We start from the raw sequence: 14,133 nt of genomic DNA, 5'->3' as shown, positions 1-14,133 counted from the left end.
TCACTTCTGAAATTATCGACTCAGACTGTAGATATAAAATTGATTCAGCGTCGATATTACATCATACCTACATAGATAATTAATAATTGAATACAAGCTAACCCTTACCGAGATGAAAAAGGCAACATTATTAGTTATTACAATATTATAAATTATACTAGCTTTCCGCCCGCGTTTTCAAAGAAAAACGTGTTCCCGTAGGATTTCCGGGATAAAACCTATCCTATGTCCTTTCTCGGGTATTAAAATATCTCTATACCAAATTTCATGCAAATTGGTTCAGTAGTTAAGGCGTGATTGAGTAACAGACAGACAGACAGAGTTACTTTCGCATTTATAATATTAGTATGGATTATAAATATTAATGTATTTTGAGAATTACTTATTTACTCTTTCTCTCAATGGCATATAATCTCGTCTTGAGATTTGCAGGATAGGGTATGAAAGAAAGAAAAATCGAAAAAAAAAAGACTCATTCCACCTAAAAATAAGTTTGGTATGGTGATAAGCCCTTTATTCTCGGTAAATAGTAAATACTGATTAACCCTGGAAGGGCTAGAAGACTATCATCTTGTTTGTTTTATATACGAATTATTGGTCGCCACCTTCATGCACTTAGCAAGGTGTCAAAGAGCTATTATAATATCCAGGGATCAAATTGATAAAATATAATGTCTATATTATAGTTTGCTTATAATTTCTATTACTTTAATAAGTATCAGATTATAGCAAACATTGAGAAAGATTATTTATAAGTAAAAGGAGTGTAGCAATGGATATGTATGCTCATTAGTACCAGTGAACATAAAGCTTGAGGTGGTTGACCGCTGGTAATATCGGTATAGTCACGGACCGAATGAAAACGATCCGATGACAGACATCCTATGCAATGTGTCCCTACATATTACACGCGGATAGAATTATAATGTAATTCAAGATTATAACTATACTTCGAAGTTATTGTTCACCTTTATTTCCGACATCCATACCGTGTCAGTCGGTTATCATAAGGCGACTGCAGCACACGTACCTAGTCCACTACCTAGTGCTAGGCACACAGTACATTATTCTTCTTATATTATGGTGCTAGGTAAAATTCTTTGAGAAACATGAGTGTGATAACGTTACTCAAACGTTTCGTTGTTTCAAATGCCCTTACTCTATATTATTCTATGGCAATAGTTATTGCGTTCGCTGTGAATTATTTAAAAAATCCGTTTAGAAACCCTTGGGCTACGAAAGTAAGATTGGAACCACCAGCAAGACTATCTGACCCGAAATATGGAGTGCATAAATACTTGAAAGCAAACGTAAGTTTAACCATGTTTTTTAATTTTCTTAATTTAAACACCAGTAGGTAGAGTAGATGAATAATAAAAAAAATCATAAAATGCAACTTAGAAGTTGATGATTATTTTTTTGACAATATTGGTAGACCACTATTGCAAAAAAAATCATTATTACTGAAAAGAAAATTTAATATTATTATCGCTATGAATAGTATCAGCTGCACTATTCTTATCATATTTTAGTAATTAAATAAGGAGTTTAATTTTTATCATATACCTTAATAGTATAGAGACAAAAGATAATCTAAGATACCTACACAATTTCGATTCGTCACTCTCAGTCGTCATTAGTCGACGTTACTTTTTTTAAATACTGATTAGTGTAGACTGTAGAATATCAAAGATGTAGACATAGTAAGCTGCAAACATGCCGCAACTCATAATCGTATAACATAACCTATAGTGTGCCTATAGTAAATTTTGATGTTCTTAGGTACCTATACTCTATGAGCATTAATTAGCACTCATGCGATTCGTTCGCGCTCTTATATTTTTTGCGATTTTTCACATTAATTTGGGTAGTTAGTTTGATGTTATTAAGTTTTAGGGTTCCGGAATCAAAGTAATTTTAATGACAAAATAGTTACTACCTAACCTTTGAGACCTTTTTAATAAAACTTCGCTCTTCGTCTCTCATAAATTGTATGGGTGATAAATTTTTTTGTAGTTGTTCTTTAGATTATTTGTACCCGGAACCCTTCCTGTTGCAAGTTCCACTCGCACTGGACCGAATTTTATTTCTGTATGTGTAGTTCTAATTAACTCACTTGTTTTCGTAAAATATTAATAAGTTTATAAGTACGTAACTACAATTTAAATACAATCGTAGAATATACGAATACTAAAAAATCGACAAATAGTCTCAATACCTTCTGTTCAATACAATTTTTTTTGTCTGACACCTTCTTGTTACTGCCACAGTACCTACCTATGTTTTACTGGGTAGAGTCCTTAGTCCGTATAGTCGAGTACAGTGTGACCCTTAAATTTTACTATATTTATTTTAATACTATCTAGATATTTCAATAACAACAACAACACTCACATTTTCACATAGATAATATACAAAAGGTACTAATGAATAGTATTATAAGCTTTGAGACTGAAATAAAATTTAAATTTGAATTAAGACTCTAGTTTTCAGCAAACAATGTCTGTAGATAAAATCTCATCTTAGATCTATTCCGTGCACTCTAAATGCATAATAATTTCGCAACCTTAATTTTCGCAAACCTAATAAGGTTTGTGAAAATTAAGTTTTCCCATTTCCTGGTTAAGATTTTTTACAATCGTAAAAATATTTACATTTCATTAAAATTTAAGATGTTATGTTAAATTTTAATGAAATGTAATGTTGTATGATGTGTGATCATTATGTTGCTTTTTCATCAATTTTTCGGACTGCGCTACGAATACCTAAATAAGTGATTAGAATTACTGCTAAAATAATAAAGCACAAAAATGGCTGCTAATTGTAGGTAAAGTAAACTTGACTTGGCTATGCTTCTCATCATTGATTTTTTTAATGTCCCAGTGTATCGTAGTATATACTTATAAGACGATAAATTTCTCAATAGCACGTAAGATATTTTATCTAAGAAAGCGGAACGAAATTGATGCAATGAATGCACAAAGCGATTAAATTTTATTCAGTATAGGTACACATGAATAGTCTAGAAAAGATAGTAATTTAGGTGTTTGTATTTTTTCTTAAAATATAAATAAATAGAAGAAAACTAAATAGGAGTAATTTTAAACTTATGATATCTGGTTTGATAGGAATCTAAAACAACCAATCGGCCAATTTCGGCCGTTCAATCTTTTACCAATCGACACAGAGCACTCTCTAAAATAATTGATATGATTATTATTGATAGTAACTTAAAATCAATCAGATGTTAGGTCATTTGTAACCTAAGTTTGTAACGCTTTGTCTTTTAGTTATTCGATTGGATAGTTAACGGATATAAAATATACTTATTTATAAAATAGAGCGATTTCTCAGGCTGTCGGTTTGAATATTCCGTCAAAACGAAAAAAACTCATAAAAAGATAATTTATTAGCCTTATATGTAATGCATATTCGTAGTAGTCGTTAGGTAGGTACTTACTTTAGGAATAATATATACCTACTTATTTAGGTAATTTAATATTTAATTTCTGTTTCAGAATATAATACTTCATTATGTGGAAAATGGTGATCCCTCGAAGCCATTGATGGTGTTTTTGCATGGATATCCTGAATTTTGGTATTCGTGGCGCTATCAGCTTGTAGAATTTAGTAAAGACTACTGGTAATTTAAACCTTTTGTATGTATTAAAAACAACGATAAATGTAGTGAAATTATAAAAAAATATATAAATGTATGTATTGTAACAAAATTGTTTACTATACTTAATAAATAAATAAATAAATCATTTATTTCACTTAAAACATTTAACAAATTAGAGCGACCCAGGCTCCTAAGATAGTAAGAACTGTTTTTCAGGAGTCTATTATAACAGCGAAATATAGAAAATTAGAAATACTGTTGCTTTGAACAGTTTTAAATTTTAATTAGTGAAAAAAGTGGGATGGACATAATTAATAATATCCTACCTGTAAATATGTACTTACCTAGTTTTTTAAAATGTTTTTGTCGATAATTTTCCACAGGTGCATAGCCGTCGATATGAGGGGTTACTGTGATTCCGAAAGACCAGAGGAAGTATCAGCTTACAAAATTGAGTTATTGGTAGAAGACATACGTGATCTAGTGCGACAATTGGGTAACTTATTTATATGATATTTATGTATTAAAAGATATTATGTTAATAGGCGGGTCCACATAAAACGAGCAGCGCTGCGCGAAGCAGCTCGGTCAGCCGTCCGCGTCAGTATGAACGTGACTGGGCAGAGGAAAATGGCAGTACACGCGTTTTATATTGACTGGATGCTGTATAAGGCCCGCCTATTAATTTTTATGCTTAGTTCTATAAATAAAATTGAAAACTATTTCTAGGCAGAGAGAAGTTTATCCTCGTAGCTCACGACTGGGGCGGTATCGTAGCTTGCCAGTATCGGGATGTATATCCAGAAACACTACAAGGTATTATCGTGATGTCCAGCACAGCGATTGACATTTGGAACGAAGCGATCTGGACATATGAGGAACAGAGGAAGAAATCCTGGTAAAACATTATAAATTATAATTTATCATGCATAGGAGCATGGTGTTTATTGTTAGATAGTAGATATTTTACCCATGTAGTATTTTTTTTCTTTACAAACGTTAAAGCTTTTGTCGAATAGATAGGTACATTTTATTTTATTAAGATTAAAATATAGGATGGAAGAATTTCTAATAATATCAACAGGTTGATTCATATTAGTGACATTGAAAACAATAAATAAAAACTCGAATCTTTTATTCTTCGAAAAACATTTGTGAATAATAAGATAATCATAAGTTTTATTTTTTGCAGGTATGTGTTTTTGTACCGAATGCCGATAATTCCGGAACTTTTGTTTCAACAAAATAATTTAGAATTATTGGACAGAGCAATGCTTGTAAAAGGAAGAACAACAATTGACAGTCAAGACATCGAATGTTTTAAATATTGGTTCAGCAAAAAACGTAAGTACCTATTCAAATGATTATAAGAGTTAAGACTGTTTAGTTTAGTTCCTTTTATGAGGTACTTCCTATTTCTTACAACAGATGTTGTTTAACATTCAAGATTAAATGGATTCAATACTGTGCCTGCGGGATTACCCGCATTGCTCCGCTTCTATTGGAGAGCGTTTTGATCTAAAACTGATACTTACCTACCTATATGATTTCAAATCGTACCCGTAGCGTAGTCCTGAATTAGCACATTCAACCAAACATTCAAACAGACTATTCAACTTTATTATATTAGTATTTTCTTTGTCAATTAACGTGTTTTCCGACATTTTTTCCAGATGCAATTACACCACCGATCAATTATTATAGAGCAAACTTCAGGTACACATACACGTCTCAAAATTTTAAGGAGGATATACCGTTTCTGTATGCTTTAGGAGAAAAAGATCCCTTTGTAAGCAAAGAGATAGGTGATCTAATGGAAACACGATACACAAGCCTTGAAAAGAAAGTAGTGAAGGATTTGAGACATTTTATGCAGCAGGAAGATCCTGATACAATTAACAGTTTAATAAGAAGCTTTTTGAATAAGCATAATTTATAATACCTAGAGAGAATAAAGAAGAAGTTATTATTAATTAAGAAGAATACAATATGTGTTAAAATCAAATAATTTTAAATACCTTCAAAAAGTCCTCATAGACACAGTGAATTAAATTTTTTACGTAATATGATTTGTTAATTATTTTTCTGCTCCTATTGTACTTTAACTCATTTCGTGAAATTTTATAATCCATTAATAATACAAGTGATAACTGCGTTAAAAACAACCGACTTCAAACTTGCACTTGCAACATTTACAAATACAGACAAAAAATGCTTATAAAATAAAAACTACTGGGCCTATCAGAATAAAATTTTTATGGGACCAATTCGACACCATCCCGCATCGAACAAAAAAAGAATCACGTAAATCGGTTCAGAAACCTCGGAGTAATCGGTGTACATACATAAAAAAAAACATACCGGCCGAATTGATAACCTCCTCCTTTTTTTTGAAGTCGGTTAAAAATTCAAGACACTTCAAAACAAAAGGCTGTTTTTATGTATTCATATTATCAATATTGAATATTACATTTATCCATATAGGTAAAGGTTACATAATATTATTCAATTTCAAAAATAATAAAATATCAGACCTATAACCTATTGTACGTAAAACGTTATTGATACTCGTTTTTATGATTATTCGTGATCTTTGAACATAATATGTATGTATTATGAATTAAGGTAGTTTTCGGCAAAATGTAAAATTACATAATACATTATTAGTCTGTGATAATACTTACCTAGAACATTGTGGCTTACACAAGCGCGACGTATACGCATTATGTACAAGGACAACTACAAGGTACATACCTAAATACATATATACGATTATGCGGCAAGCGAAAACACTGTACTGTAAATTACTGAATTACTTTATTGTTTCCTGGAATACATTGCGCTTTTTTTGTTGTGGTGCCGTCGTTCAGTTTCATAAATCATTTTATATAAGGTAAAGTGGTAAAATATAAATATCCTATATATAGATATTATAAATGTAGTGGAGGGTAGTCGTAAGAACCGTCTCACGTGTTATACTGATATACTCTTTGATAATGAAGAAATGTTAATGTTAGGTACTTAAGCAGTGAATACTGAATATCAATTCAAAAGAAAAAGAACAACTTAAATACAAAAGCATATATATACATCCATAGGTACTATTTTAATATTATAAATGTGAAAGTAACTCTGTCTGTCTGTCTGTTACTCAATCACGCCTTAACTACTGAACCAATTTGCATGAAATTTGGTATAGAGATATTTTGATACCCGAGAAAGGACACAGGCTACTTTTTACCCCGGGACATATGATAGGTTTTATCCCGGAAATCCCACGGGAACGGGAACTATGCGGGTTTTTCTTTGACTGCGCGGGCGAAGCCGCGGGTGGAAAGCTAGTATATTATATAGTACAAGATTAAATAATATATTATTTTATTAAAAGTGATTCACATTCTATGACAATTTTAATTGATACCTACTAAATTATCATTTTATTTCGAGGCAGTAGTATTCACTTTATTGTAAACGCTAATTATAAATTGTTTTTTTCACTGATATTTGATACGTATCGTTAGAAACAACCACAGATGACAAAGCAAGTAATATAGAAAAAGCGTAAAGTGCAAGAGGCAGTGGTGTGGTCGTGACTCGTGGATAAAAAAAAAACAATTGATAAATAAAATAAAAAAATATATTTTTAAACTCTAAATTTTACCTTGACAATATACTGTAATTTTGGCTTTGTAATTTTTTATTCGATTCGACAATTCTACTCCTTTTTTTAAAAGCGGACAATGCAGTCTTCAAACTTATATTCCTCATAACAAGTCTTTTATTCTGTTTTCGTAGTGCGTCTATTTTCTTGTTTTTGTCTATGATCCTTTTTTCAAGAATATCTATTTTTTTCTTCATAAAAACTTCTCTGGGAGTGTCTAAAATAGATCCAATACTCAAGGAAGATGAAAGAGACTGTCTCTTTATTTCTACATTCACGTCCTGTAAATAAACAATGTTAATTTTTTATGGTTATAAACTTTTAAAAACTAATTTATAATTTGTATTTTTTTATAATTTTCATGTACCTGGTGTAAAGGCTGGTAACTTGATTCACTATTCACAAAACATTCTTGATCCGCCTGTGGCACCAGCTAAAAATATGGAACCAACATTATATCTCTGCGATCCAAATAAAATAAAATGCAAATGCACTTTACTTTGCATATTATATTCTATTTATTTATCTTTAGTTTCTTTAACTTACGTGAGCAGATCCAATCGTTTCTTCTTCTATTTCGATTAATTCCTGTTTAATGATAATATCATTACTCGCTTTATTGTCTTGCAGCTGTAAGTTAATAAAAAATCAAGACACAAAGGTTCTTATGGAGAGAAAACACGAAAAATATGTAGTTTAAAAAAACTAAAAAACACGCTTTTCATAGAAAACCGAACTAAAAAATAGAAAATTTTATCAAATTATTGTAAAAAAGAGCAATGGGGCAGAACAACGTCACTGCCCACTGGAGCAGCTTAATACACGATAAATTTGTATTATCTGAATGTGTTTAAGTATATATGTGGCGGAAGGAAGGTGGAATTCCTCCATCGAAAAAGGGAGGATCCTCGACCAGTCTACTCGACTGGCCGGCCGTGAAGGCCCCGATGGATGATGTCGGAAAGTTGTATAATTGTATATATAGCTCTGTAGCGAAAACATTTCGCTTGCGCGATTCAGAGCGAGGTGTCGCTACATATACAATATATTATACATATATGTAATACTATACGCTCGTCCCAGCTTGACCCGGGGACCCGCGATAAAATTAAAATTGAGCCTGTGTCACTTGGGCAAGTTTCGGAGTCTGTTAATTGCAACTGTTCTTAATTATAAGGCGTAGGTAACGTTGTTAACTCACAAGCAAAGTTGGTTTTGCACTTCTGATGAGTCTTCTGAAACCTTTAGTTGTTGTGTACATGTCCGACTCAGGAAAGTGATCGGAACAGACAACGGACCCTATCCTTGGCTTGTAAAATTCTTCACCTCGGGATCTTCCAATAATCGCTGCCCACTTAGAACACCGTATAGGATTGCGTGGAAAACTAAAATAATAATATGTAATAGAAAAACAAATGTTTCACATGAAAATGTGAAATAAAGCTTCATAGCTTGTATTATCAACAGCCAGACACAACTGAAGGATGGGGGGGGGGCATTTTTAAGGCACCATAGCTGAATGGATAATTAATAATCGACAACATTTTTTTTTATAAACCCATGAAAGAAAAATCCGTTCCATCTTCGTTACGCTATTATGTATTGTGTATTTTAAGAGAAAATAATTTAAAACGAAAAATTATAATGGTGATGTCACCGTGCTGGTAGAATTAATAAAAAGTGTATTTACTAAGTTTAGTATTTTATTTACTTTAGGTACTCTATAGAGTTTGCAAATTTTCCAAACGAGAAAATAATAGGAAATTATGGTATACGTGTACGTGTTTTTCTATACATTTATCAGTTCTGGCGTTACGCTACCGATAATACGCGACGCATATTCCGTTAGATATGAACAGACCCTACAGGGTGTCCCAAGAAGTATGGATATACTGAAGCCAGGAGGTAGAGGACCTAGAGGGCTATCCGAATCACCCCGTGTACTTATGTTATGTTTTGTACTTTCAGTATATCCATACGTCTTGGGACTTCTGTATATCTCGCGCAAATTTGCAACTAAATATATTTCTGTTCTAAATCATATTAGTTCGAGAAAATAAGTAAAATTAGCGGAAATAAATCGTGTAGTTTTGAAAATCGCTAGTTATTTTTTACATGTCCAGATGATCATATCGAAAGTCCTCAAGGGTGGGGGGTGAGCAAAGGGTAGGGAGAGTAATTCATAGGACCTTTTCTAATCATCAATCAATACATATAATAAAATTCTAGAAAAGTGGTGTCTGTACAATGAAAATATGTAAAAAAAATTTAGCAGGGGTTATTACTAAATCGATCCCAAACCCAAAACTGTCGTTAAATTTTTTTTGTCTGTTTGTCTGTTTGTCCGTTTGTCTGTTTGTCTGTATGTTTGAACACGCTAATCTCAGAAACGGCTTATCCGATTTAAATGCGGTTTTCACTAATATATTTTGGTAATCTTCATTTAACATTTAGTGTTTATTTCATGTCAATCAGTTTATAAATAAAAAAGTTATGACCATTTAAGTATTCACGGCGAACATTTGCTAAGGCATTCTATGGTACACTATTATACAGTGTACGATAAAACGTAAGTTATCTGTTATACGCTACAGTTATTTCTGGTGGTGGGGGTGGGAGTGAGGGGATAAGCTGAGGTAGTAGGGGGGGAGGGGCAAATTAAAATTATGCTTATTTTTAGGTAAATTTTATACATAAAATGTCCTTTAAATTATGTCGTATTACATATATTTTTAAGCCCCGACGCAAAAAGATGAGTGATAAGTGTTTGACCGCTATGTGTGTCTGTGTGTGTGTATCTGTTTGTTCCACCGTAGCTCGCTAACAGGTAATCCGAATTAGATGCGGTTTTTTGTAAGGCAGCATATTTTCCGACGCTGGTTCTTAGATAAAGTGTATCAAAATCGGTTCATCCATTTATTATACTTACCTATAGGGGTAAAAGTGGGAATGAAAAAAATTAAAGTTGTCGAATCTAAGTCAAATATATTAAACTAGATTTCCGCCCGCGGCTTCGCCCGCGTTTTCAAAGGAAAACCCGCATAGTTCCCGTTCCCGTGGGATTTCCGGGATAAAACCTATCCTATGTGTTAATCCAAGTTACCCTCTATATGTGTGCTAAATTTCATTGTAATCGGTTCAGTAGTTTTTACGTGAAAGAGTAACAAACATCCATACATCCATACATCCATACATCCATACATCCATAAATCCTTACAAACTTTCGCCTTTATAATAGTATTAAGATTAAGATGAAAGTGAACGTTTTATCAAAATCGGTTCATCCATTTATTTGATATAGGGGTAAAAGTAGGAATAAATAAATGAATTTTATCTGAGGAAAATTCGTATAAGTCAGGAAAATTTTTCTAAGTCCGGAAAATTTCCATACGCCAGGAAAAATTCTATACGTCGGGAAAATTTATACAGATGAGGAAAATTCGTATAAGTCAGGAAAATTTTTCTAAGTCCGGAAAATTTCCATACGCCAGGAAAATTTCTATACGTCAGGAAAATTTCTATACGTCAGGAAAATTTATATAAGCCAGGAAAATTTCTATACGTCAGGAAAATTTTCTATAAGGTGGAAAAGGATAGGTTAGGTTAGGTTAGGTTAGGTTAGGTTAGGTTAGGTTAGGTTAGGAAAAATTTTCTAAGTCCGGAAAATTTCCATACGCCAGGAAAATTTCTATACGCCAGGAAAATTTATATAAGCCAGGAAAATTTCTATACGTTAGGAAAATTTTCTATAAGGTGGAAAAGGATAGGTTAGGTTAGGTTAGGTTAGGTTAGGAAAATTTTTCTAAGTCCGGAAAATTTCCATACGCCAGGAATATTTCTATACGTCAGGAAAATTTATATAAGCCAGGAAAATTTCTATATGTCAGGAAAATTTATATAAGCCAGGAAAATTTCTATACGTCAGGAAAATTTATATAAGCCAGGAAAATTTCTATACGTCAGGAAAAATTTCTATAAGGTGGAAAAGGATAGGTAAGGTTAGGTTAGGTTAGGTTAGGTTAGGTTAGGAAAATTATTCTAAGTCCGGTAAATTTCCATACGCCATGAAAATTTCTATACGTCAGGAAAATTTATATAAGCCAGGAAAATTTCTATACGTCAGGAAAAATTTCTATAAGGTGGAAAAGGATAGGTAAGGTTAGGTTAGGTTAGGTTAGGTTAGGTTAGGAAAATTATTCTAAGTCCGGAAAATTTCCATACGCCATGAAAATTTCTATACGTCAGGAAAATTTATATAAGCCAGGAAAATTTCTATATGTCAGGAAAAATTTCTATAAGGTGGAAAAGGATAGGTTAGGTTAGGAACATTTTTCTAAGTCCGGAAAATTTCCATACGCCAGGAAAATTTCTATACGTCCGGAAAATTTATTTAGGCCAGGAAAATTTCTATACGTCAGGAAAAATTTATATAAGGTGGAAAAGGATAGGTTAGGTTAGGTTAGGTTAGGTTAGGTTAGGTTAGGAAAATTTTTGTAAGTCCGGAAAATTTCCATACGCCAGGAAAATTTCTATACGTCCGGAAAATTTATATAAGCCAGGAAAATTTCTATACGTCAGGAAAAATTTCTATAAGGTGGAAAAGGATAGGTTAGGTTAGGTTAGGGAAATTTTTCTAAGTCCGGAAAATTTCCATACGCCAGGAAAATTTCTATACGTCAGGAAAATTTATATAAGCCAGGAAAATTCTATACGTCAGGAAATATTTCTATAAGGTGGAAAAGGATAGGTTAGGTTAGTTTAGGTTAGGTTAGGTTAGGTTAGGAAAATTTTTGTAAGTCCGGAAAATTTCCATACGCCAGGAAAATTTCTATACGTCCGGAAAATTTATATAAGCCAGAAAAATTTCTATATGTCAGGAAATATTTCTATAAGATGGAAAAGGATAGGTTAGGTTAGGTTAGGTTAGGTTAGGTTAGGAAAATTATTCTTAGTCCGGAAAATTTCCTAACGCCAGGAAAATTTCTATACGTCCGGAAAATTTATATAAGCCAGGAAAATTTCTATACGTCAGGAAAAATTTCTATAAGGTGGAAAAGGTTAGGTTAGGAAAATTTTTCTAAGTCCGGAAAATTTCCATACGCCAGGAAAATTTCTATACGTCAGGAAAATTTATATAAGCAAGGAAAATTTCTATACGTCAGGAAATATTTCTATAAAGTGGAAAAGGATAGGTTAGGTTAGGTTAGGTTAGGTTAGGAAATTTTTTCTAAGTCCGGAAAATTTACTATTTTTCGATAATATATTACCCATGTTTTATACCTAACCTAACCTTAACACACACACACACACACACACACACACACACACAGAAACCTAACTATTAGTACATTGAGGTACCTATTTTTGTTGTTGAATAGCCGAATTTTTTTTCGAATTTTCTGAGAAAAGAGAAACGAAACAGCTAATCTTATATATAAAAATGAATCGCAAAATGTGTTGGTAAGCGCATAACTCGAGAACGGCTGAACCGATTTCGATAATTCTTTTTTTATTATATTCCTTGAAGTACGAGGATGGTTCTTATGTAGAGAAAACGTAAATATGTACCACGGGCGAAGCCGGGGCGGACCGCTAGTATATAATATATATAGTTTTAAAAATTTACTAACCTAACCTAAACACAAACCTTACTAATAAATCGTCACACAGACACCAAACTATTAGAACATTGAGGTACCTGTTTTTGTTGTTGTACAGCCGAATTTTTTCGATTTTGAAAAATTTCGAATTTTCCGAGAAAAGAGAGACGAAACAGCTAATATTACGATTATAAATTTCGTGGCCACAAATAATTTAGTTTTAAAAAGCTAACCTAACCTAACCTAACCTAACCTAACCTTACCTAACCTAACCTAACCTAACCTAACCTAACCTAACCTAAACACAAACCTAACTATTAAATCGTCACACATAAACCTAACTATTATGTATTACATTGAGGTTCAAATTTATGTCTATCAAAAATTAACGCCCTCTTTTGTTGTTGTCGTCGTTGTGTTGATTCAGCTTCTTATAGCTTTTTGTGCATCAGTTTGTTTGTTTGTTTGAACGCGCTAATCTCGGGAACTACTGGTCCAATTTGAAAAATTCTTTCGGTGTTAGATAGCCCATTTATCGAGGAAGGCTATATCCATACTAATATTATAAATGCGAAAGTAACTCTGTGTGTCTGTTACTCAATCACGCCTTAACTACTGAACCAATTTGCATGAAATTTGGTATAGAGATATTTTGATACCCGAGAAGGACATAGGATAGGTTTTATCCCGGAAATCCTACGGGAACGGGTTTTTCTTTGAAAACGCGGGCGAAGCCGCGGGCGGAAAGCTAGTGTTTTAAATAATTCTACGCCACTTTTAATCAACAAAACTCAATTGAATCGTAATAGACTATTGCTTAGCTGCCTATTATCTTGTGTATCTAATCTGTGCCAGTGCCATCTTCCGGAATTTATAGATGTCGGAGTGAAGTGAAGTAGCGTTTTTCTCTTTTATTCCCGAGGTACAGAATACTTAACAGTAGCTAACGCTACGCTACCCAAGGGTTTATAATTATTTAGAAAAACGATTTAAAACGTCAGTCGTCAAGTTAGTTTCACGATTTTTTTTATACAAAGTTGCACTTGCCTGAAATACGAAACTCCATCCTTTTTATGTTTTATTATAGAGCTATTTCGACAGATTTTCACTGAACACTTTGTCATTGCGATCAGCCTGTGCGATCAGCGATATGTTGTCTCGTTGTCAAAGCGCCTTCGAAATACAACTAAACGAAAACTCTGCTTTATTAATCGCGTAGGCAGAGATTTGGTTCAGACAATTTTTTGACC

General features: G+C 32.8%; 2 protein-coding genes across 2 annotated transcripts; one reads left to right on the top strand and one right to left on the bottom strand.

Annotated features, from left to right (window-relative positions):
- The first annotated feature begins 974 nt into the window (after positions 1–974).
- LOC149482116 (epoxide hydrolase 1-like) lies at positions 975–5,688 on the top strand. Its single transcript, XM_089704169.1, has 6 exons — positions 975–1,310; positions 3,519–3,643; positions 4,006–4,118; positions 4,352–4,520; positions 4,815–4,966; positions 5,296–5,688. The coding sequence occupies exons 1-6, from the start codon at positions 1,110–1,112 to the stop codon at positions 5,559–5,561; spliced, it is 1,026 nt and encodes a 341-aa protein (XP_089560295.1). The 5' UTR covers positions 975–1,109; the 3' UTR covers positions 5,562–5,688.
- A 1,553-nt stretch (positions 5,689–7,241) lies between these two features.
- LOC149482115 (uncharacterized) lies at positions 7,242–14,122 on the bottom strand. The gene is made up of 5 exons (XM_089703967.1): positions 13,931–14,122; positions 8,485–8,668; positions 7,830–7,913; positions 7,651–7,716; positions 7,242–7,564 (listed from the first exon to the last, which is right to left on the bottom strand). The coding sequence occupies exons 1-5, from the start codon at positions 14,005–14,007 to the stop codon at positions 7,280–7,282; spliced, it is 696 nt and encodes a 231-aa protein (XP_089560093.1). The 5' UTR covers positions 14,008–14,122; the 3' UTR covers positions 7,242–7,279.
- Between the last annotated feature and the right edge of the window lie 11 nt (positions 14,123–14,133).

This window comes from Colias philodice, chromosome 15, assembly GCF_061535455.1.
Source record: "Colias philodice isolate Cphi_HAF_F1 chromosome 15, ilColPhil1 Martin Lab GWU primary, whole genome shotgun sequence".
NCBI classification, from domain to species: domain Eukaryota; kingdom Metazoa; phylum Arthropoda; class Insecta; order Lepidoptera; family Pieridae; genus Colias; species Colias philodice.
Note: the sequence above shows the minus strand (reverse complement) of the source record. Positions and strands in the feature narration are given on the sequence as shown.